This window comes from Mya arenaria, chromosome 17 (assembly GCF_026914265.1).
Source record: "Mya arenaria isolate MELC-2E11 chromosome 17, ASM2691426v1".
Classification (NCBI taxonomy): domain Eukaryota; kingdom Metazoa; phylum Mollusca; class Bivalvia; order Myida; family Myidae; genus Mya; species Mya arenaria.
The window spans coordinates 17,145,591-17,171,901 of NC_069138.1; the positions used below are offsets into that span (position 1 = coordinate 17,145,591).

Below are 26,311 nucleotides of genomic sequence, written 5' to 3' on the forward strand. Positions count from 1 at the left end.
CCCGCCCTCCCCCTCCCTTTCAGCAAAATCCCCTCAACTTTTTTTCCCTTTTTAACAGTTATTTACTATATCAGTTGTATAAGTTGTCTTATGTTCTGAAGTAAGTACTCACTTATGCACCACAAAATCGGCCAATTTAACAATTTAAATTATGTTTACATGGTTAAGATATTTATCATTGCTTACAAAGCGAATTATATCAAACACACTGCTTATTTGAATTCATACTTTATACCCAGGTTAAAATGATAAAACTTAACTTTGAATTGTGCACAACAACAAGAACAACAACAGCAACGACAAGTTGACACACTTCATAACCACAGCATGTTTTTAAATCTAGGTTGCAAAATCACCTTCTTTTTTTAAAATGAAGTAATTCTGAGTATTTACATTAAGACTAGCTGTTCTTGATTCATGCTGTTTATGGATTGTGGCATACAAATTCTGTTCATGAGTTGAAGGTATTTAGCCTGATGATTATACATGTACATGTACATGTGTAATTTGATTTTCATGAATAGATATCACATTGCTGTTCATGAGTTAAAGAAAATGTAAATCATCTTTCTGAGTTGAGAAATAAAAACTTTTGTTGATAGATGATCAACAGCTTGCTGTTCATGAATTATGAAAAATAGTAGGTGTTTCTGTTCATGTCCTCTTGTTCATGAATTGAGAAAGAAGGATATGTAGATCATCTTGCTGTTCAAGACATCTTGTTATGAATTGAGAAAAAGAGTAGTATTTATCGTATTGCTGTTAATGACAGCCTGTTCATGAATTGAGAAAGAAGGGTATGTAGATCATTTTGCTGTTCATGAGCAAAGCAGCAGCTGTCTGAACCTGGGGTAGGCATTGAATGAGCTTGGAGAACCGTTTCAGCTGACCAGGGCTCGTCTCGTTGACAAACTCCTTCAGGGCGATACAGTACCGATCCTGCAGTTTGCTCACAACTTCCACCTCCGAGTCCTCACCTGTAATGAAAAACAGTTTGAAAATAAAATACAGTACTTTCCAAACATTTGTATTCATTAGATCTAACCATAGGCTCTGTGGGTATCAATGATGATAGTTTTTGAATTATTCATTTTTTAACTTTTTATACATTTTTCTATTCATTGGTCCCGATCATATATATGCTCATTTGAAATTGCCCCCAGAGTTTTTTGGTTAACAAATAAAACAATGTTTCAAGATTTTCTTATTAAAGATGCACTCTTACTCACAAATTAGCATTACCACATTTAGTTCAACTGTGTTTTGAATAAATATCGAAAACAATGGTTCTTATGGAGGATACCGTGTTAAATTTGAAAGAAAGGTGAAGAACATACGGTATTTGAAAGTAACTGATCACTGTTAATCATTTAGGACCCATAAGTCATTTAATATTTGTGTTTTTTCAGCTTTTAAATACACTGTTACAATCTTGTTATCAGTAATTAATATTGTCTATAAATGCATTATTTAGTAAGTAGCTACATGTTAAGGTTTATCACTCAAAATTTAACTCATAAGTATCAAAAACACCATATTGTACACCAAACAACACAAGTATAATATTATTATCATAAACATCACCAATGAACTGTGCCTGGCATTATAATTTATATCTGACCACTGACCAAAGGTCATTTTTTATGTCACACAGTCTTACCTGAGACTGGGATTTACTGCACTTGACCATCATAATTATTAGTCAGATGCTATTTCTACTATTTTTTCTCGTCCATGTATATACTTTTTACGCTTTTCGTACGTAAATGACAGACTAAAATCGAGCCAAGCAATATCAAGCCAACAGGTTTTGAACGTGAAACAAATTTAACTTCATAACTTTCACACTCGTTTAAATTTGTTAAAATAGAAGAAGCTCAGGAGATGTGTAATATAATATTAAGTATCTATTACCGGTATATTAAGTATGAATTGAGGATACAATTTATCAATAGAAAAATTCTTACATAAGTTGATAACAGACAGATTAACTTTCTTATTATTATTATACAAACGATCTCAATAATAACAGATGGGCACACAATGTGAAGGACTCAGGGTGGTATATTTCATCAGATGAAAAATCATGAACTCCAAGGTGAAGAACGTGACAACCAAATGGCAAGGTCAATATGAGCTATTACAATAAAAGGCGTCTCTTATATGCACTCATTTATTGGGACATTAAGATATTTTAATATCTATATAAGAATTATGCCTTGCTTGCATAAACATACATAAAAGCTGTCATATATTTGTAATTATTTGTCTTTTCAATTTAAAGCTGCCTTCTCACAAAATGACTGTTTTGACAACTTTTTTTTATTTTTGATCTTTGAATTAGCCAATTTGAGTGTGAATGCCTTGAAACCTGAATGATATAAGACTGCTGACAAAAGATCAGATTGCAGTATTATATATTCACCTTCAAAAATCGATGTTTTATGGCTAAAACCATTACCTATATAAAGGCTTTATAAAAAATGAAATTTTCGGCAGTTTGTCAAACAATAAAGTTCTGTTCTATTGTGAGTTATCTTATATGACTGCATTGAAGCTATTCATACCAAAATCAGCTGATTCTGAAACAAAAACTAAAAAAAAATGTCAAAACTGTCAATCTGTGAGAGTGCAGTTTTAAATGATATAACTTAAAATCATTTTTCTCATGTAAAGAAATTTTGAGAAAAGTATTGATTTTATAAGTCTTGGTTCAATTCATCTACAAAAATAGAGGGTAAGGTGATGCAGGAAGTGTCAGTTTATACGTAAGTTATCTTAGCTCGTAATTTATCTTAGCTCCCTTGTTAGCTAGCAACAGCATTTAATAGCTGATGGATAAATCATGTTCATGAAATCTGTTTATTGGTTCATTAGATTCTTTATCTTATATAAATATCAGATGTCATGGAGGGTGATAGCATATAATGTTTCATTAGATTCTTTATATTATATAAATATCAGATGTCATGGAGGGTGATAGCATATAATGTTTCATTAGATTCTTTATATTATATAAATATCAGATGTCATGGAGGGTGATAGCATATAATGTTTACCGGATAAAGTTTATGTCCATTGGTGTGATAGATGGACAAATATCTTTTGGTTTTATGTTTGGTTCATAACAAAACCAAGTAAAACAGGATGGTTGTTTTTTTAATCAAAAACAGATGTCTTCCCCTGTGGGTGTGAGTTCCACGATATTTGACATTGAGAAATAGTAAAATATATGTATGGAAAAATATAGAACGCTTGAAATAGAAACAGGAGGACACACACAAAAAGTATCTACTGTTGCAGTATTTTCCATTTTCATTGAGTTTGATTGTCTGCTGAACACTGCAGTTTCTGTATGCTGATGTTACATTACAATGATGACGGATCATCAACTAGGGACACCTGGCCTAGACACTGTACTTAATGTTTGCAAATAATATGTCATAGAAACTGTAATAGATTGGAACAACTCCAGGCTGAACAACTGTATAATTATCATATTAAAGTCACATTACCTTTGACCTCAACGTGTGACATATGACCTTTGACCTCAAAGTGTGACCTTTGTTTACGTGTAACATGCGCTCTGCACATAATCCCAATATGGTGAATATCTTTGGCGAGGTAATTCAAAATCCTTCAATGGTTTCATGAGGTATGGAGTTGAACAAATTCTTAAGTCATATGACCTTTGACCTCTAATTTGATTTTAACCTTGAACCAAGCTGGATGCACATCTTCTCAACATGGTGAACATATGTGGCAAGTAATTTCAAAATCCTATAAGGGATTCCAGAGATGTGTGGCCTTGAAACATGTGTGCTTTGCTCTTTGTCTTAATATTGAGAACTTTTGTGGTGAGTTATTTCAAAATCCTTCAAGGGGTTCAAAACATATTAAGCGGACACGAAAAACAGTCATATTATAGTCATATGACCTTTGACCTCAAAATGTTACCTTGACATTGAACCGAGCTGGTTGTAATATGCGTTATGTACATCGTCTCAATATGGTGAATATTTCAACAGATATGGAGCAGACACTAATTATAGTCATATGACCTTTGACCTCTTAGTTCAACCTTGATGTTGAACTGAGCTGGCTGTATGCTGTGCTCTGCACAATAGGCATATCTCCACAATAAATGAAGCAAGTGTTGTGGGCATTGCTGTACGAGTGTGTATTGTCACTGCTAACTGTGTAATAAGTTTTGAATATCTATCTTGAACATTTATTAGGTTATGGCCACAGAAAAGTTTATGCATCCCAACTATGTCCATGCCAAAGCCACCAAGACATCTCCTCATCTTTTTTGTGTGTAAAAAAAAACAGACCAGCTTATTGAAGTTAAAAAGATGCACCTATGTTACGACAATTAACATCTTTTACGCACCTTGGTTGAGGAGAAGAATCACTTGTAGACACACATACTCTTGGAGCGTGAGATTCATGTTAACGAACGCCTGCATGAGCGTCGTTATGTGCCGCATTATCTCTCCTAGTTCCGCATCCAACTTCGACTCCGTAAATTCACGCTTGAATAGGTGTTCTAGATAGTACTGAAAGAGAAAATAACAATTATATAGTTGTTGGGTCATGATATTTTTCTTTTTAAAGGTAACACTGTAGCGCCCTTTTTTGCACCTAGTTCTGTCATGGCTGTACATAGAGCATGGAATACTTGATTTATAATTTTATAATTTTTTCTTGAAGTTTGATATCATTATTTATATGAATCTATGACCATACCAGCTCTAAAGATATATACCCACATTTTAACACAAACCATACCTTTAATGTACAATTATAATTTCAAGGTAATTTCAACTAATAATGTAAAAAAATTTTTAAGACAAGACATGTCTTATTGCAGGCATATTCCACATGATAAAGCTTGTGAACAAATTATTCTGTCAAACCAAAACAACATGTCATATTCAGCAGATAACAAGTGAAACTCTCTTTGATGCCAGAAAATAACAATGTTTCTAAATGTTTTAATGACATCCAATTATCGTAGAAATTAAGAAACACTCCTGGTTTTAATGTTAACAAATATAAAGACGCAAAAGCAAAAGTATTTTCAAAGTCATTACAGCTAGCTGTAAAAAATATTGGATATTTCGCAATAATTTTTCATAGTTTTTTATCTTTCCCTTGGAAACTGAATACGTGTGCAGAGGTTGATAATATTCACTGCGGTATTGGTTGATAATTGCTGATGAACTTTAAACACCATGATTGGCCGTGGGGAATGACTTTGTCAATGCAACATGATTTTCAACGCACGTTATTAAGTTCAAGAAGTCATGTTAGCACATTTGGATTCCACTGTGAATATTATATAAATTTGACTTCTACCTAAAGGGACTTTTTAGGTTGCAATAGGCAGGTCCCAATTTTAATACCGATGATGAGGCTTAGGATTGTAACTTTCCAGGCTTAGCCCCATTTTTGGGCATTAACAGTGTTTAGATAAAATGATTGTAAGGACATTTATAGCATTTATTCTGCCCCTTACATAACACGTGTACCTGAGCATTCTTAAGCAGCGTAAGGTTTAGGACTGAAATATCTTATTAAAACGGGCTTCAGCTAACTTATTTTTTACTCATAGTACAAATACCAGATAAGCTGATTTAAATCATGCTCTAATCTGTGTCTCGGGTAAAAACCGTTACCAATACCAGCCTTTACCTTAATTTTCTTTCAGCACTTGTCCTTTTAGGCAAGTAATTGAAGACAAGAGGCCCAAAAGGGCCGATGCTCTACTGGCATGGCTTTTGTGGTCATATCAATCCAGAGCATGTATGTATGGGTAAAAGGCAACAGACATATAGTTTATGTTTTGTGTTTGGGTTACCTGAAAACGTAGCACGTTCAACATCTGAGCCCAGAAAGTATTGTAAGCAGATTAGTTGCATGAACTATTTTAATATGTGCCAAGTAAAAGTCATCTGACAAAAAAAAAAATGCTTTCAAAACTGTACTCATAGTAAAATTTTCTGTAGTTTTAAAAGTTAAAAAAAGTTGGTCAAAAGGTCAAAGTCAAGGGCATCCTAGGACAACATTGATCAATTTGAACAAACATTCACAATCAATTGTGCTGAGATGGATGCACGAACACACAAAAAGATTTTCAAACCTTTCCAGATTTATGTTTACCAAACCTGTGAACCCTGGGTGTGGCCAGTAATGACACCAGGTGCATAACTTAAACATTCACAATCAATTTTGTTAAGATGAATGCGCAAACTACAGAACTTAAAGCTAAAAAATGGCCTTTGGGCTTTCAACAAGAACAAGGCAGAGTAATTCACAAAATCAACTGCAGAAGCAAAAAGCAAATTGTCTCTCAAAATCCTAGACTTGCAAATTGTCTCCCTTAACTCTAGACTTGAATTAACATATACATGTAAACTTGGCTAAAAATAGAATTCGCTCATGCAGACCTGGCTAAAAATAGAAAGCATTTCTTTAAAATTTTCATGGCCCATAATCTTGGCATTCATGGGCGGATCTTGCTGGTTTTCGAAAGGAACCAAGCTCTAATGGATATCTAGATACTGTACAAGTTTCATCGAGATATAATCAAAACTGAAGACTGTATCGTGTTCACAACCAATTGTTTACACAATAGCATTTTTTTATACTATCAAGGGCCATAATCTAGGCATGCATGGGCGGATCTGGCTGGTTTTCGAAAGGAACCGAGCTCTAATGGATATCTAGATACTGTACAAGTTTCATAATCAAAACTGAAGACTGTATCGTGTTCACAACCAATTGTTTACACAATAGCATTTTTTTATACTATCAAGGGCCATAATCTAGGCATGCATGGGCGGATCTGGCTGGTTTTCGAAAGGAACCGAGCTCTAATGGATATCTAGATACTGTAAAAGTTTCATCGAGATCCAAACAAAACTGAAGACTGTATCGTGTTCACAAGCAATTGTTTACAGACGCACGACCGCACAGACGCACGACCGCACGGATGCACATACTACATGTACGTACACATTACCATCGCATAAGCTCTTCTGGCCTTTGGCCAGTAGAGCTAAAAAAAAACACTTGCCCAAAAACAGTTTTACTTGCCTAAAATAACCAGTTCATGCATAAATATACAAAAGCCAATATTTCAATATAATAATAACGTTCAATCAGGATGTGTGAATTGTTGCTGAAGAAATTTTGAAAACGGAGGGATCTGAATTTCGGAAAAATGCACTTGCCCATTCGGGCAACCACCTGGGAAATTTGACTTGTCCGAAACGGTATTTACTTGTCCCGGGCTTTGGGCAACGCAGTTACGACGAAGACTGCAATACATGACTTTTTTGGGAGGCCACAAGAAAGTGAAACTCAACCCACTTGGGTGAAAAGCAAGTCAAAATTAAATATGTATTAATCCACAAAAAGTCTTAAAAACTGTTATGGAATTTTTGGCACTCTTTAAAATGAAAAAACAACATAAAAATATCAAACTTAATTTTTTTTTTACCAAAATGAAATCTGTGAGTGCTGGAGTTCCATTACCAGGATGTAAAAATTCACAAACAAGTTAAGGAAGGAAAGATATGTTCATGACTTCAATGCCACAGTTCACAGTTTTCCTTTAACAATTTGTTGAGAAGTTGAGATGTATATTGGCAAATGATGCAGACCAAAATACTTTGCTGATACTTGTAGATAGTTTTGTGATATCAGGGTTTTTCAACAGCAGGAGGGCCGTATTCCTCTATTTTTGAGGAAAATTAACATGCAAAAGCCTATTTACGAGGGGTGAAATTTCCAGAGGTACCTTGAAATTTGTGGAAAACTGCATGATTTAAAAGAAATGAAATATAATTATTCCAAATAAACCCTGGAAAAATAGAATAAGGTACAAGGCAATACCTGCAATTTTCCCATGTTGTATGAATACATCCCTTCCAGCGACATCGTCTCTTCTTTGGTCCCGTAGATTGCTCGATGAGCAGTTGTAATCAAGAGCAATAACTCTTGCCATCGATTGGACAAAAGTTCCGAATGAACTTCGATCGGAATTTCTTTGAAAAATGGCAAAGTTTTGGTCCATTGAACGAGTTTTCCCACAACTTTGTCACCAAGGTCACAAAGAATTTTGGTCACATCTTCATTTTTTTTGTCCATAAGTTCGGGAATATTATACAGTTCTGTGACTTTTAGTTTCATATCACACCTCATCAAGTCTCCGATAAGGGGAATGGGGCTCGACAAAGATTCACTCGTCAAGAATAGTTTTTGTGATTGTTTATCCGTTAAGCAGGATGTTATTTGAGATGATGACTGTGCAAATAGTTTCTCAGCCTCTTCCTCGGGACAAGTTAATGTATGGCGAAGCACTGAATGATGATCCTCTTTTTGAGAGTTACTACACCTGCAGAACCTTGTTTTATCATGTGAACACTTATTACATGTGTTTGATATTGGGAAGAGTGCCTTTTCTGATTTTTCTTCATTTCTTTCCTGGATATTGTTCACAAAGTATGTAAAAGCATTCTCAGAACTTTGTGAGTCTGAGGATTGATTGTTATTTGGTTTGTAACCATAAAGAGTGTTTTCAAACAGTTCAAGCTTACGTTGTTGAATGTCCTCATTGAAGCTCTGTTGGCTTGGCGTATCCTTTTGATATCTGAGACTAGCAGATATAAAATCACCCTGCATGGCACAAGCAGAATCTGATGCTATATGTCCCGCATTGTACCAGCTCTGTAAGTCTATATCGTTGTTCCTGATCCGAGGATCCATTCTTGGATACAAACCCGATGAAACTAACAAATCTGTGTCCATCGATTGCGCTCTACCTTGGTAACGATTGTCAGTGCTTGACGTCATACATGGCCCCATGGTGTCCATATGCATTTGTGACAATGGTGTATAATCATTGGTCAAACCATTTGATGAATATGAGACATGTGAACCCAAAAAGCCGACGCTCATTGCTCTGTTACCCCCTGGTCGACTAGCCCCATAATGGGGCACATGAAGCACATTTTCATACCGAACATGAGACCTTACTGGCTCGACTTTTATTTGATGATCCTGTCTGTGAATGTACGCTACTTTTTCCTTACTGACTTTGGTCTCGTCCCTACGTCGATGCTTCTTGTATTTCACCTGTAACAACAAGGACTTATTCAGCTATATTATCAGTTAAATGTATCAGAGTATGTGAGGACTAAGACTAGAGCTGGGTACGATGTTAAAATGTTAAAAGGGACTTGCTCATTGTTTGTAAAATGCTCTCTTTGTATTTTGAAAAAGGTGTGTTAAAACTAAGATAATTACTGTAAGAACCCTTCAGCAAATGTTGATATTTGCTAAAATGTCTCCTTTGAAGACCATATTTTTCAATAGTGTTACCTACATGTATGGCTTTTAAGAATTTGTTGTTGCGTGATTGGTTGATTGACATGTTATCAGTGTCTTGTTAAAAGCTTGAAGTACTCAAAACTATTGTATAAGTCCTTGTGGGGGAGTGGTTAAGGTGTTGGTTTTCTAATTTTTCTTGACTTCACTGGCTAGCACAAAAGACAAAAAACATTGTGTCTGCGGTCACTGACCTTATAGAGATTGTAAACCTCCCCAGAGTTACGTCCCCCTGGCATACGATCCTCACGCACAGCTGAAATATTCACACATATGGTCATTTAATCATTGATATATATTTCATGGGGAAGTACAGGTTGTAATATAACTTGAATAGAATACATACTATTTCTCGCTGCTGAATAAAACATCCAAGCACTCCTCGAATGATTTTATCACGACCAACTATATGCATCATTTATCTCTTTTAACACAAATGCATTACTAATTCCATTATAACTTTGTCTAAAATATTAAAAATAAGGTGAATACCAAAGTATTTGAAGCTTCTAAACGAGAAATTGTCAAATTGTACTGTAAGAATTCTAGCTTTCTACTCAAAATTCCAATTTCTAATGTTCCTTTTAGGCTTACATTAACAATATGTCATATACTTGCATCTATTTTCTTTTCTTTGAAATCATAGACATTTGTTCAGCATTTAAAGCGATAAAGTATAAAACGTTTCTGCATAAATGTTACTTTGCATGTTTTGTGTATATTTTTTGTACTTTCTGTTTGAATAAACGAAAAAGATCATGAAAAAAACAAAAACCTAAAAACACCTCGCTACTCTTACAAATCATACGTTTGAATTTGTAAATTTTAAAAAACATATCCATACCAGCGAGGACCATTCCAGCCTGCAGGCATTTCTTGAAGCGACAATATTGACAGCGATTCCGTTGGGTCTTGTTTATCTCGCATTCCCCGTCACTCCCAGCGCACGTATACACGCGCCGATTCTGTACCGTGCGCTTGAAGAATCCCTTACAACTAGAAAGAATGAATATTTACATAAATACATATTAATCATGGTATAAAACTAGATAATAAGATTATATTAAGGATAACAGTTATGTCATAGATATTTCTTTTGTGTTTTTGTTGCACCAAGCTTTGTTACAATTGGAACTTTTAAAGGAACTCAATCACCTTTCAAAGGATCGGGATGATTTTAAGCGACATATTAAAAAATCCCTTCTTTCAATCATCATTAGAGTTCTATAGATAATAATTATTTAAAAATGCTTGATATTTTGCTAGAATATGTTATTAGTGCTATAGCAAATGAAACTATTTTTAGATTGGATTTCCAAAACTCTGTATCAGTCATTTGCTGTTTGGCAATTGTTCATAAAAGCACCTGTTTACAAGTAAAATAATTAAATTTTAACAAAGTTAAATAAAAATATGACCAGAATATTTTTTTACCGAGTCTCTTTAAGTGACTTTATATAAGTGGCAATATACTACATGAACTTTTCAAACTAGAACATTTTGTTACATAAAATTGCATTGGGCGTATTTCAAATATCAACATTCATATGATTTTCCGAGTTATTAACTTTTTGAACATGCAATGAAAATTATATAAATGGCTATATATGTGATGTATTTTTTTATTATGTAGATTTTTCATATAAATTTAATATCCTCCTGAAGAATGCATGCATTGTCAACAAAATAGGTTTGAATAGTTTCAGTGCAAACTTCAAAAGACTATAAATGGGTGCTTTTCAAAATAATGAGGCAAAAGTGTGACATAGGGGATGAAAATTCAAACCCAGTTTTCATAATTGTCACCTATTTTACATGAAAGTAAATACTTCAAATTACACAGAAATAGCTTTAAGAAAGTATCAGGAAATACAAATAAAAAAATATTTTGACCTTAAATCCAAATATTGGGAACATTTCTTACAATATGGGTGATTTATAAAAAGTGTCTTATGACAAGAACCAAGCATAAATCATATGCTTTTTCTGAATTATATAATCAGTAATTGGTACCTGTGTGTAGTCATGTGCATAATAACTCAGTTGTTTAAGAAAAAAAAAAATTCAACACATTTTGTCTAAATTTGAAACCAAAAATAAATTGTTACCTCTCAAAGTTTTTACTGTAATTAAAACAAGAATCCAATAAGGGAATAATCTACATTAACCTCACCTTATGCATCTTTATAGACCACATACCAAATTTCAAGAATTGCCAAATTTTTCATTTCAAAATTGAACTATTTTTCAGTGCACAGGGGACAGTACATATTGAAAGCCAATATAATATGCATTTATAATAACTTTTTCGCAACAATTTCCTCAAAATTCAACAACATGTATTATGATGCAAATGGAAAATAGTGGCTAAGAGAACAACTTACAGCAAACAATCATATATATATATATTCATTACTTCATATTGAGTCTTAAAATAAGAAAATATCATCAATGGTAATATAAAGTACTAGAATTCATATATGTTTAGTACTTTGTTATGTAATTGAAAGGGTGCACAGGGGACAAATCATAATGCAAGTAATATTTTTCAATAATGTAATTATTTTTGTAACTTTACTATTCTTGGTGAACATTTTTACAATAAGAGGAACTGTACTTTCAGTAAAGCTTGAAACAATACTGTAAATGTTTGAAAGATTACATTAGAGCCTACAAAATTAAATTTCTAAACAATGGAATAAAATATGTCCACAGAGTGTGATAAAGTTTTTGGTCTCAATGCATCTGTTACCATTAAAAACTTTTGTGAACATGTCTAAATTTAAAAGATGCCTCTTTACCTTTGGCGTCCTTCTCAATAGAATAGTATCTTTTTTATTAGGCATTATTCAAGAATTAAATTCAAGAAAATTCTCAACTTTTGGTTTCCACAAGGATTTAAATTCACCTGGCTTTGACATGGTTTTACTTTGGTCCATTTTTAGGCACTCAAATTGTAAAAGACTTTTCTTGCAACTCCACATATTCTTAGCATTGCTTGTGTATTCTATAGCTGCCTTTATAATTTTTTCCTGATTTAGTTGGTGGGCCAACTTTTCTTATGACTATGACTGACAGACATAACCAATTGTGTAATTTTCTACAACATGACTTATATTTAGACCTTCACTTTGGTGTGGCATTCTTTACCAGACTGTAAATTGTGGAGGCCCATGCCATGGACTCCCTCCGAAGCCAAGGGGTTGTTTTGCATGTTGTGCTTTTTCTGAACTGATGCTACTTTAACTGTGTGTGTTCATACCTTCTCATTTTAACCTTTCTCCTTTTATTCTGTCTGTCATTTTCTTTTGTTGTTTCCTCATTTCGCTTCATTTTATTTCTTCTCTGCCTCTGCTTCTTAAGTTTCTCCTTTTTTTATTTGTAAAATATATACATTTACGGTAGGATCTATTTGTCCTCTTTCTTAGCATTTGAGCAATACCTGGCAAATTCTGCTCTTTTTCTCAGTATCTCAATCTCTGCCATACATTTTCTGCAACTTTTGATCTTTCCTAAGTCATTCTTTCTTGCGCTTCCTAGACTTCATTGTGTTAATGTTTTCAACAGTCTTTTCTTCATTTGTTTTCATATTTTCTATGTGATCTCTTTGGAAAAGGAAGCTTAACTACAAGCTTTTCAACTAGGGTACTTATTTCCTACATACAAAATTATAATCTGGTATATTTGCTATCCATATAAAAAAAATGTCCCCTGTGCACTTAATTTAAGCATATAATACCTTGAACATATAACAGCATTACATGAATTATTTCAATTTGATTTGATGTTTTTAAATTGTCATGATAAAATCAAAATAGAATATTTAAACAAAATATGTTATCTTTTGTGCCTCAATACTGAAACTGTATTTAAATTAATTCAATAAACCTTTAAGAGTAAACATTTAATGGCTTTATAATTAAATAATAAATTAAAAGTATTTATAACACACTTACCATCAAGTTGCTAAACTATCAAGTGATGCCTAAATATAACAAACACACTTCTCAGAATGTGGAAATAGCACCATATATGTTAGTTTATGACATTTTATTGAAATCTGCTAAAACAGGGTGCACAGGGGATATTGCTTTAAACCAATGCAGATGCTTCAAATCTCTGTATGCGAGAGGCTGAAAACTGTTTTTGCATCTGTTGTAACTTTTTTTTCTGGGAAATACAGCAGAATATAATTTTATTGAAGAAATTATAGAAATCTGACAACAAACAACCGAAAAGGTGCACAGGGGACATTTTGGGGTAATAAGTCATGCATCTGAGTTACGGACAAAATAATGTATTAAATAATAAAAGAACAGAGTTCGAATTTAGACTCGCATACTCGCAAAATGCGAGCGACATTTGCAAATTGCAAGTGACTTTTATTCAAGCTCGCAAAATTCTGCGAGTGGCTTTTTCTAGAACATAAAATGTTAAAAGAAAAGTAGAATAAACATGAACTTAACTCTGCTACGTAGTCGAGTGTAAACAGCCTATAAGTAGCATGTTTACACCAGTATAAAGAAGACAGTACGGAGTCATGCTCTAGTAAGTTTTCAAAAATAGAACAAATACTGTGAAATCATTAATGTTCGTGGGCATGAAATTTCGTGGTTTGCCGAAAAAAAACAATTTCGTGGGTACTTTAATTTGTGGATTTTCATTTTTGAAAAAAAAATCGAAGATGCGATCGTCCTAGATCGTCTGCATAATATCCATGCGCTGGCCCGTTATTTTCGTCTTCTACGTCACTCGGTTTATGACACTCGCTAATGTGGTAAGACATGCCAATTAGTGCATATACCCATGTCACTTATCGATTTAATTGGGAATAAAGGTAATAAAAGAAGATGTACCCTGATCATAAATACAGATAGGGGAAGCCATTGAATGCCAATTAAGAATTTTGCAAACTGTGAAAACACCGAAAAGGTGCGTATATTGTCACGTTCGGTGCTTAGTAACCTTCAATTTACTAGTAATCGATTAATTATTTCATTAAATAAAAAAATCGAGTACAGACACTCATCACGCACATCTTGTAAACTTGGAGATTTTCATTAACAGCACACGTTTAAACACGTGCTTATAACTGCCATTTGCTGCATAAAACACATTTAATTGATTTGGTTCATTATTTGTTAAAGCCAGTTATAATATCTATTAACAGAATAATGATCGTAAGTTATACAGTGAGACAGGTTTTAACACTGTATACTGCGACCTCTGTAAATAATATACTAGAGTATGTACGTAACAAGACAATTGAAAAAGTGAATAAAGGATTTATATTTCGTGGTATCTTGAATTCGTGGATCACCCAACCCACGAAAACCACGAACATTAATGCCCCACGAACATTAATGATTTCACAGTATGGAAAAGGCCGAGTTTTATCTGGAATCTTTACGGGATGCTCAGAGGCATAATACAAAGTGAATAAGAATGATGTAATCACCTAGCTCAATCATTGGCTAAATTTAGCGCTTTTGCACACTATGTAAACCCCATCAACCTTTGAATCTCTGCCCAACTGTCAAAATGAATAGACTTCGTCAATCGATATATTTCATGTCCCAAAGCATCCAAGCTACATTAACTGTTGCTTTTTTTATCTTAAATTTATAATGTTTTTGTTTTTATTACTTTTAGGCTTAATGAAATCTGAAGCGTGCTTGTCGAATGGGTATTAAATTATCCGATGGCGAGGTTAAATACACAGAGTGAACAATGTCAAATTATTGGACAGCTTTGTTATCAAAAAGCTGCCAGCATCAGATGAGTCTTTCCGACCCCCCCACCCCCAAATAGAATAAGCCATCAACAAGTTCTAGTAGTTGAGTCACTCAAGATTGATACTTTTTAATATTCATAATATGTCTTAGGTGTAAATTTCCACTTTAATTAGACAATATTATAAGGAAATAAAGCAAATAATAAAATTGCAAGTTGATTTTTCATTTTGCGAGTTTCCTCAAAATACACTCGCAAAATTATGCGAGTGCTCCTAAAAGTTAAATTCGAACCCTGAACAATGTTATTTATATAAAGCTGGCAGGTTAAAGTTATTGAAATAACATAGTAATTTAATATAAATAGTGCTTAAATGGAATGGTAGTGTTCTCAATGTGAATTGAATATTCATTCTTCTTTTTTAAATGAATGGGGGTCCGTCATATGACATTAAAATTTGGTTAAGATAATACATATTTTTTTAATTGAAGTATGTTTTTAAAATGAGAAAGGGTTAAGTAACATAAAAAAACAATAACAAAATACTATATCATTCAGTTTCAAAAAAATAAAACACATTTGAATAAAGGTCTTCATGTAAAATGTCACACTTTCTTGGGTGCACAGGGGACAAATTGAGCAACATATTCTTACACAACTTTTTTCCTGATTGAGCCATCCATTTGAAACTCAACAATTTTTTTCACAAGATTAATTGGCCCATAATGTGCTTGCAAACACTTTCCAAAAGTGAAAGGAATAAAAGTTAGGAGAGATAATAGAAAAAGCCTCATTATTTTGAAAAGCACCCAAATATCTCCAGGTGGTGTATTAAAGAAACATCTTATTCTTAAGTATTTTACCTTTATATGTGTGATTTTTTAAACTGACATAATTCTTGAACAAATTTACACTTTAAAATGTCTGTTCTTAAAATTATTTTATAATGTTACGGTACTTCATTTTATTTTAGCATAACTCTTTCTAGCTGTGAAATAAAACAGTCTTAGATAAAATTGTTGATAATGAGGGAAAGATACAATTTTAAGTTAAGAGTAAAATAGGTTTGAAGCTGGGTAAAGAATGGCAAAACAAGTGTGGGGGATGGGGGTCAACTGATAATAAGGATTAAATATCTTCTTTTGACCAAAAATGGACTCAAAATTTACTATCCTAAAAAAAAATAATAACAAGGCAACTAAGTAGAACAAATATGTTAAAATCATTCTTATTCTGTCAAAAGTCTCCATACCCATAATCTATAAAGAGGGGGCTTTTGTTTGTTTGAAATAAATAAGAGTAAATTCACGATTTAAGGCATTTTGTCACCATCCCCACAAGTCAAAGGGCCGTGGCCCCACAAGTTCACAAATAAATGTGGAAAAAGGCAAACAGTACAGGTCTGCAAATTTAACTGATTCTTATAAGTTATGGTCACCTAAATATTCATAATTGTACTTCTTTTTTAATTATTTCTAAATTGTTTGTTTTTTTCATTTATTTTTTGAAAGTAAGAAATTGGAAAAAAAAGAGAAAAAAAAGGTTGGCTATAACAATCATTATAAAAACACCATTTCCCTAATTAACAGGCAAAAATGAGTCATTTTGAGCATACATTGTTCAAAAGATTACATCTATAACGACACAATAATAGTCAATATATCAACACCTACCCTTCACAGGTTATGATCCCGTAATGCAGCCCCGTAGCGCGATCGTTACATATCCCGCATACCATGGGGTACTTGTTATCATATGTCAAGTCGGCAATGTTTTCTTTCGTAACCGACTTTCGTTCTGTGTCAAAAGATGAACCGCTCTTTGATACATAGCATGCATGTGATGATTGTGAACGACCTAAATGTCCAAGATATTCAAACATCCCATTGGTGTAATGCTCGATAAACTCAGACTCCGATTCTTTTGTCAAAAACTTTTTGCAGGGTTTAGAATCTGGCTGACTCAGCTTGTGCTTTCCAAGTGTGCTTTCCATCTGATGTGACTTTTTTCCATTTTCTGAACTGGTGTCATTTGGTTTTACCATGAATCCATTTGGCATTGAAGTAAAAAACAATGGCTGAACACCTTTCGGCATATCCGACCCTGTACAAGCAGAAAGCCCTTGTGTGGTTAAAGGTATCATACCCTTTTTTGACGAGACAATTGGAATCAAACCCATTTTCAAATCTTTTCCGTCCTGTAGGCCCTGCTGGGCCACATTTTTCATCAAACCAAGGTATGCAACTCCCATGTGCATATTTGTTGGTGTACCATCCGCCCTTGAATGTACAGGGGGCATGACTAGTTGGTTTCCAAATTGTGGCATCTTCATTTTGGCAATGTGAGCCTTAGTAATGCCATCTAAGTTTTCCATTCCGAAAATGAAACCATTCCCGTTTAAGTCTTCCTCCCCATTTGAAAGTTTTTGATTTCCTTTACTAATCAGGACAGGAACTCTAGTCGGCGTCCCTTCGCTTTGCGACCCGTAGCCACTTTCGCTACTCATATTGCTGTGTACCTCCAAATCGAATGCGACTGTCAATTCAGACTCCACACTGGACACTATTTCACTCACACGACGGCGTTTCAATTTAAAGTCCAGGAAACTGCCTTTTCTGTCATCATTGCCATGGTGATGGTCTGATCCTACAGAAGTCATATTTATCTGAAACACAGAGGATGAACTTGTGAAAATATTGTAAACACATGAAACACGTTTTTCCATGCAAATTAACAGCTTCCACAAACCCGGAAAAGATTCCATGTACTATTGCATGTACACTCAACTAGACATGCCCAATGGTGGTAGTTACTGATATTGTTATAGATTAGAGAACACAAAATATATTTTGATGTACCAGCCTTTAAATTAAAACTTAAAGTGATGTGTAATTCCTTGTATGAAAAAAATCAAAACAATTTTTTTTTTAATTTATATTTTACAAGGGGCTAATGCAGGAGTGCATTAAAGCCATTTTTGTTAATCATGACAAATTTGATTTTGTAGCAGAATGGATGGTAAAAGAGGAAACAAAAGATGCTGACCCATAGCAAATGATATTCAAACTGGTCCATGCTAGTATTTGAACCGAGATGGCTCATATTCACAGGTCATAAATATCGTGCTGACAAAACTATTCTAACAGAGCCTCTTAAAGATTTGATGAATGCGATGTATTTGTTATAGGAAAGATTACCTTCAACACTAATGTTGTTTTATCAAAATTTGACCTAGTGACCTAGTTTTTTTACAAGGCCATTTAAAAGGCCAAATTCACACTGGTCTTATATATTTTGTATGGGTTAGAGTTTATTAAGTAATTTCTTTGTAAATAAGTAACCTAATTAAGCGGAGCACAACGAGACCATGAATTCTTATTCAAAAAGGAATTACTTAACAAATTATAACCGACTTAGTGTTGACTTGTTAGCCTCTCCCAAATTGCATCAGCTTTGAGATTAAGTGGTGCAACTGTAAAAAAAAAGACCTGTCAATCACTGCGAGATATTGTGACGTCATTTAAATCAGGTTAGACACTGAAATTGCTATTTTGCATATGCAAACAGTAGTAGGCTATATGCAAATGCACAGTTATAGCAATTCACCTAATCATGAAGAATCATGATCTTCAGCAATAAGAAATGATTCTTCACAAACAAGTAACTAAATATTTTAAAAATCTAGCGCCTCTGCTAGGCAGAACATGTAAGGCAAACACTAAGCTGACCAGGATCAGATAAAATCTGTTGAATTTATGACACTTATTAACACAAAATTGTTACAACACTCGCCCCTACAAATGGTTTCCTGCCGCCTGGTTTTCGCCAATGTTACAATAACCCAGACTTTAAAAATCTGGCTAATTATATATTTATTAAACAATAACAAACCAAATGCCTGTTTCTTTATATAGCCTAATAGCATAACCCTTTTTTGCTGAGCATATTTCTGCATGATTAATAAAACAAATTTCACTCTCAAAATTTCAAGTAGAACAGATCTTATATTTATATAATTGTCTTTTTCATCTAAACTAGTTAGTCTGTTCAGTACCCTTGGGCATACAAAATCAGGTTTGATTCCACTAAAATGGCAAATGCTTTTAGTCTGTTTTCTATTTCAAACTAATGTTGGTGCTCAAAATGTTTGAAAATGGTTCTTTTGGTAATATGTTATCACTCTTATTCAAAGTGTTCTTATGGGACTGGTGATAAAACCTCCTCAACTCCTTCCATTTCTATAACTCCTTCATTTTCTAATCAAATCTGGCCTTAAAAATAATACCTTCGATTTTAGAGTCTGTGACCTAAATAATTCCAAATTTCAGTGTACCATGCCCTCTTACCTTCTTGGGTCCTTAGCAAATGAAATTTGAACAAGAAGCAGTTGAAAAACAATGTATTCCCGACTGTACAAACAAATCTTAAGAGTTTGATATTAAGGCAGGGGAAGTCACAAGTTTAATGTTCTCAATGAAAAGTTATGGTTCCCATGCCCTCTCCCCCCCCCACCACCACCCATGCACCCCCTCCTCCTCCTCATAGGATCTGTGTAAGAGGTTTGAAATTAATACCTAAAAACTTGTTTTGTTATATTCGGAACAAAAAAGTCAGGAATGTCACCCGCTCACCATGCCTACCATTACTATATATTCTCTTCATCTTTTAGTAGGGGGTGATCCTTTGGGAATCCAAAAGTTGACATTTTGGCACAATATTCATGTGGACAGTAGAAAAGGTAAATATAAATGCATAACTTCAATACTCAAAATAAGAAGTCATCATTAATTTGAAGTTCAGATAAAAATCCTTTTTGCTTTTTAATTATTTAAATATATGACCTGAAGTAATTCAGATTGTAAAAAGTGTTACTAATTGAAAATCAGGCCCCAAATTATTGAAAATCTAATACATAAAATGCCTTAGTACCTTGTACAATATTTAAATTAGTCAAATCACTAACATCCCCTTCATTTTACATACTAAAACTATTTTTTTCTTTTAAAACACTTTGAAGGGAATAAACACTTTGAAGGGAATTCATACCAAAACAAAAAAATGGTCTGCTGTAAGCTTAAAAGTTAAATTCCTTTATCAAAGGGATAATTAGCTTGTCTGAGGTATTGAAGCTAAATAATTTATTTATAAGTCTTTAATTTTATAAAAAGAAAATTTGTTCAAAATGTTCATAAATAATAACCTTCATTAATTTGAACACATTGTTTTAAATTGAAATCGGTATGAGAGATACTTTATAATATTGTGAATTTCAAACCTAAATTGCATTTGTTTTGAAATCATCTGTGTCTTTTTAGAAAAATATAAAACAGACTTTATCAAAATTATGATAAATGAGTTTTGAAATGTTTAGATTAAATATTATATAATGTTTTTATCATAACAGTGAAGGAATCAATTTTAAATGCTTGCACTTTGATCACTTAATCATGATTTCAAATGATGGATCTATAAAAGGTTAATTCAAATGTAATAATTTAGAATAACTAGTGTTACAAATGTACTTAATTTGGTATCTATAAATGACCAACCTACTTGTTCTTATAGCAGGTGTCGTATATATAGATCTGTAACAACGAACTATTAAAAGTCTAATATTTGAATTATTCCATTCACTAAATCCATACATTAGAATAATATGGTGAACTTTAATATGATGAGCTTATAAAACAATTAAAAAGATTACTTCAAATGATCAAAGGCTACATTTACACCATTCAGTAAAATACACTTTTTATATAAATAAACAAGAGGAACATTCTTGAACTAAATAATAACTAGACCGTGAACAGTGTGTGTGAACTTAATACAGTAAATAGCCAATGGCAGTGAAGGTCACGATTAGGTTCAACCTCAGATAGTCCCATTATAATATACTACTATACAATACCGGTCATTATGAGTATGTTAAGGTACATTAAGAGTATGTTAAGTGGGTCAATCTAAATTCAAGGGCAATGTTAGTCCCATGATAATCTAGTCTACACCATTATATTTGTAACTGCATATTATGTTAAAGTCGGTCAATCAGCATTCAAGGGCAGTGTCAAGAGCTGTGTGTCAAATATGTGTGCCTACTTACAAATGATTATAAACATGTGCTTCAGACATTCAGACTCACTGCATATGTGACCCAGATGTAAGATTTCATAAGAGAAAGTTTAGAAATTAGTACATAATTTCCTTTCCTAATTTTTGGCAGACTTTAAAATAAACATGTACTTAAAATGGTATTGGTGAAAAATGAGTTATGATTTTGATTTTTTTTTAATAGTGAAAATGAATGCTTAAACACAAAAACTTGTGTATTCTTTTATACATTTCAAAAGGGTCATTAACGTTTATTCAACCCTAAAAGAGTTAATTAACTCTTAAAGGCACTGTACCACAGATTGGCACCAAAAAAAGTTTTTTCTGTAATGAATCTCAGGACAATTATCTAATAGAATGTGTTACGCTTTGATATCATAATCGTAAAAAAAGTACCAAAATGTAAATAAAAAATTGTGTCGGAGACCGGGTTCGAACCCGCGTCGCCAAAAGTCCAGCGTCTCACCGAGCTACAAAGGCTTATACTAATCGGGTGACATAATTAAGCTATACACCTACCTCGGTAATATCATATGATAACACTAGCCAATCACGCATAAGGAATAAATTCCACCTGGTAGACATACCCAGTAATCTTTTTTAATGGAAAAATACGAAATAACTGCTAAACTTAAATAAATTGTAAACTATGTGGTACTTCAGCTAGTAAGTTTCAATGCATTGTACACATCGATGCCAAGTTTATGTCAGTTTTCGACAATTTTCTTTCTTTTTTTGTTATTTTATCATACGTGAGAAAATATTGAAAAATTATATCCAATTATGTTTAAAAAGGCCAAGCGCCATGATATCCTGATGGAGCAGTTGTGATTACTGCAATATGAAAAGATCATTTTGTGAAGGTTTCCTTAATATTATCCATTTGATAATGCATCCATGTGCTTATATTTATTTATATAGAAATATAAAAAAAAATATTTGTCAACTGATTTCATAGGTGGTATTCATAAAACATCATTTCCTAACTTTAGTCATTATTCTAACTTATGTATCATTCCTTCAGTCTGCGAAATAACTTTTCAGATGAACTTGCCCTTTCGGGCATCTCCCTGGCAATTTTAACTTGCCCGGACCAATTTTCACTTGCCCGAATAAATTTCAAATAAAATATAAGCAAAGATCACATCAAAGTTGTCTTTATAACGCTTGCATCGGATTGGTTTAAATCAAGCGTCCAATCGGCTTTCAATTTTATACGCATAGTTATAAGCGTCTATTGATTCGGACTGCGGAGTAAGTGTACCAGTCGATACAGACCGCGTAAAACGTCATCAAATTTAGCGACTTTTACAAAGTCGAGTAATACGTCATCAAATTTAGAGTATTTTCTTTGTTTGTTGATTTTCGGATAAACGATTTCGTTCTCTTTTTTTACTTGCCCGATCGGGCAAGCAAATACGATTTTTTACTTGCCCGGCAGGATTTTTACTTGCCCCGGGCATCGGGCACATGGGTTATTTCGCAGACTGTTCCTTATGAAGATTAAATAACTAAATGCAGCTTTGATGAACTAATTATCTGGGCAAGTACACATCCAATACTACAATATACAATTCAGTATTGTACTCAAAGTCCCTGTCTGTAAAAATTGTAGAAGACCTGCCAGAATATTCCACATTAAAAATATCTGTTGAGTATAGCTGAACTCTTAAAGTGACTATAAGGAATGAATGCCCTAGAAAGTCCTTGTCAGGAATCCCCCCTGGAAGTCCTTGTCAGGAATCCCCCCTGAAAGTCCTTGTAAGGAATCCCCCGACTGAAAGTCCTTGTCAGGATTCATCACAATAAAGTCCCTGTCATCAATTAACACCTTAAAAGCCCTTGTCAGGAATCATCTGCTAAAAAGTCCCCTGACAGAATCACCACCCTTCAAGTCCCTGACAGTAAAAATATTTTCTAAATCCCTGCCAGAAATCACTACCTAAATGTCTTGGTCAGAAATCACCACCCTTTAAGCCCCTGACAGGCATCACCACCCTTTAGGCCCCTGACAGGAATCACCACCACCACCCTTTAGGCCCCTGACAGGAATCACCACCCTTTAAGCCCCTGACAGGAATCATTCCCTCAAAATCCCTGTCAGGAAACACCAGAAACCAACACCCTTATAGTTAATGTCAGGAATTACCAGTTGGTCACTTTATACTGGCTCAAGGTACACTGGATGATAACCTATTAAGACACTCTGTTATCAGGTCAACCAGATTGGCATGTTACATGTCAAGATGGACTAACAAGTTACTTGTACACAAATAGAGAGGTGGCCAACGATACTTGTACAGGTACATGTACATGTGGGCTCATTTTTGTGCACCATGCCATGCAGGTATACATGTATAGTGTATATATTGTAAGTTTTAGAATGACATATAATATAAGAAGGGAAGTGAATTATGCCAATATCAGAGAGCCTACAAATTATCAACTATCTACTAAACTTCTAACAAAAAAGTACACATCTATAAATAACTGGATACAAGTTTATGATAGAATATTGTCAAGATCAATAGATATGAATTTTTTGAAAACTATCTATATATGTAGTCATGAAATGTTTCAAGTACAGTGACTGGAAGATAAGTATTCATTAAATATGTTTTATATATGTCATGGACTTTTTTCCATAAACTGACAGAGTGCCAGCTCAACAAAATTGCCCTGACTGTACAGTGCCATAAATGGTGCAGAAATTGGGCCATTTATAATTCATAATGCAAAAAAAAGCACCAACTGTCGCAAAAAAACACCCATTTTATAGGACACCATGTTTGGTGATAATAATAATAATAATAATAATAATAATAATAATAATAATAATAATAATAATAATAATAATATCTTTATTTAGAGAAGGTATAAACACATTATGACATAATTACAAGTTCAACCATAACAACAATTTGTAAGTAGGCACACATATTTACAATGTGGCCTTCTATATACCTGGTGGTATATGTTTCGCTAAATTTAGAAAAGGGACACTGTATATACATGGCTGAATATCGAACCTGACCGAGATATTCTGCCATGGATACACATTCTAACAAAATAAAGTAATGACAAATTAACACTTCTTACATAATATTGATCAGACAAGACCAACTTTAGGTAATTTCTATCATTATAGGGTGATATCTCTCGAGTGACTCAACCACTGGTTATGGAACTTGTCCTAGATATTAAGACCAATTTACACACTCTGTAATTTGATTGACATTTCTCTATAAAGTTATATTTTACATCACTTCTGTCCATTAAAATGATATCAATGGACTGTTGAAAACTCACATAGCCTACTGGTGTAATTTGGAATACAAGTCACTTTAAGCAGTCTTTAATTCCCTATGTCATCTTGTATATATTGCTATGTTTACATTAAGTGTGACTTTCTTACATAATCTGAAGGGCCCTGGCCCCATTTTCTTAAAGGTCAGAAAAAAACATTGCTGTACTACCAGTAGGCTGGTTTGGATTTTTCACAAAAGAATTTGCATTAGTTTGCCTGGACAAAATTAGAAAAGCAGATTCCACTGATACCCCTTTATTTCAGACAATCTTGAACTTCAATCCCAAGGCAGAGCTGAGGGTGTTAGCCTCCTCACCCTTTGGGCGAAAAAGATATGACACTAATATAATGTAGACCCAGTTCTACCATTTATTTTTTGCATTTAATTATTTTTCTACTTTTTACAAAATAAGTGTAGGCCACTTTGAGCCAACAGGAAACTCACCCCAGCCTTTGTGTTCTGAAAAGTATTTCATTTTGTCCAAAACCCAGCATAACAAACAGTAATTTGAGAATACTTAAAGATGAATTTCAACTGGACATTCTGAAAAAAGGGGTTTCCGGCTCAGAGCTCTACTTTCAGATTTTGTATAGTACAAAAGATATAAACTGTCATTTTTTGTGAACAGTTACACCTTACTCATTAATGAACTGATAAAAACTGATATAATTACTTATAAAATTCTTACAATATACATTACACTTATTATGATCAGGTGTATGTCACAAATACAACCGTGTATGAATAATGAATAATTAAAAATTGTACAATAGTTTTTATTTTTATTATTTTTGATATGGCAATAAGTAGATATGCACCATCATATGGGGTGATTAGACTTCCTAAACTCGAGCTGATTAACTTGAGTTGACCAACATGTACATGTGTAACTCTAAATGCACGTGTAAATTGCCATAGCAAACTTATGAATATCAACAATACAAATCCCATTATCCAACAACAGACCGAAAAGAAACAGTATGATAATTGTTTCCAAAATCAAATAGACAAAAATTCATTCATGTACAGATCGTAACCTTAATTTCATGTACATATTTGGCAAATCGAATAATAATAGTATTAATAATTATTGTAAAATGAAATAAATCTAAAAAAAAACATGCAAACACAAACTTACATTAAAGCGAATACGTTGATATTTCCAGAATGCTTAAAACAAACTGTCTGTTAAAGTAGCATTTCAACAAATAATAAAGCGTTGCTGCCTCTGAATGAATACACATTTTTTTACCAGACACTACACGTGATATTAAATTTAGCATGTGCTATTAAAATATTCTTCCGCGACCTACACCTTGACCTTAAAAAAATATTGATTGTATTTCGTTAAATCATTAATGTTTTGAATGGTTTTCAAAATATTTCAACATTTGATTTATTTGGACTAAAATCAATGAAGATGTTGATTGTTTTGTTTGTTAATATCGTCTTAGTGTGGGAACTATTTTGTTTCTATCATAAGTTCTATAAATAGCACAGCACGCGTATTTGTATTTTCCCACCAACGTGATGATAGTGCGACCGCACTTATTGTACAGTTATGTTGTAAATCGGGGTCTGGAATATTTGTCTGCATAAGATAATGTAAGGGCTGGTGTACCTCTTTCAAAATCTACGAAATGCTGCAGATTTTAGCATATTTCAATTTCTTGTAAAGTCACTGAAACTAAATATTTCGCGTTGACTGTTGTGGTAAGGATTATTTTCATTAATTACATTACTATTGCTTCTTTTTCAACCACGAG

General features: G+C 33.4%; 1 protein-coding gene across 1 annotated transcript; it reads right to left on the reverse strand.

Annotated features, from left to right (window-relative positions):
• Nucleotides 1-38: 38 nt before the first annotated feature.
• Nucleotides 39-25,821, reverse strand: LOC128223154 (hormone receptor 4-like). The gene is made up of 7 exons (XM_052932438.1): nucleotides 25,684-25,821; nucleotides 16,803-17,794; nucleotides 10,241-10,392; nucleotides 9,591-9,652; nucleotides 7,903-9,144; nucleotides 4,394-4,559; nucleotides 39-977 (listed from the first exon to the last, which is right to left on the reverse strand). The coding sequence occupies exons 2-7, from the start codon at nucleotides 17,786-17,788 to the stop codon at nucleotides 778-780; spliced, it is 2,808 nt and encodes a 935-aa protein (XP_052788398.1). The 5' UTR covers nucleotides 17,789-17,794; nucleotides 25,684-25,821; the 3' UTR covers nucleotides 39-777.
• Between the last annotated feature and the right edge of the window lie 490 nt (nucleotides 25,822-26,311).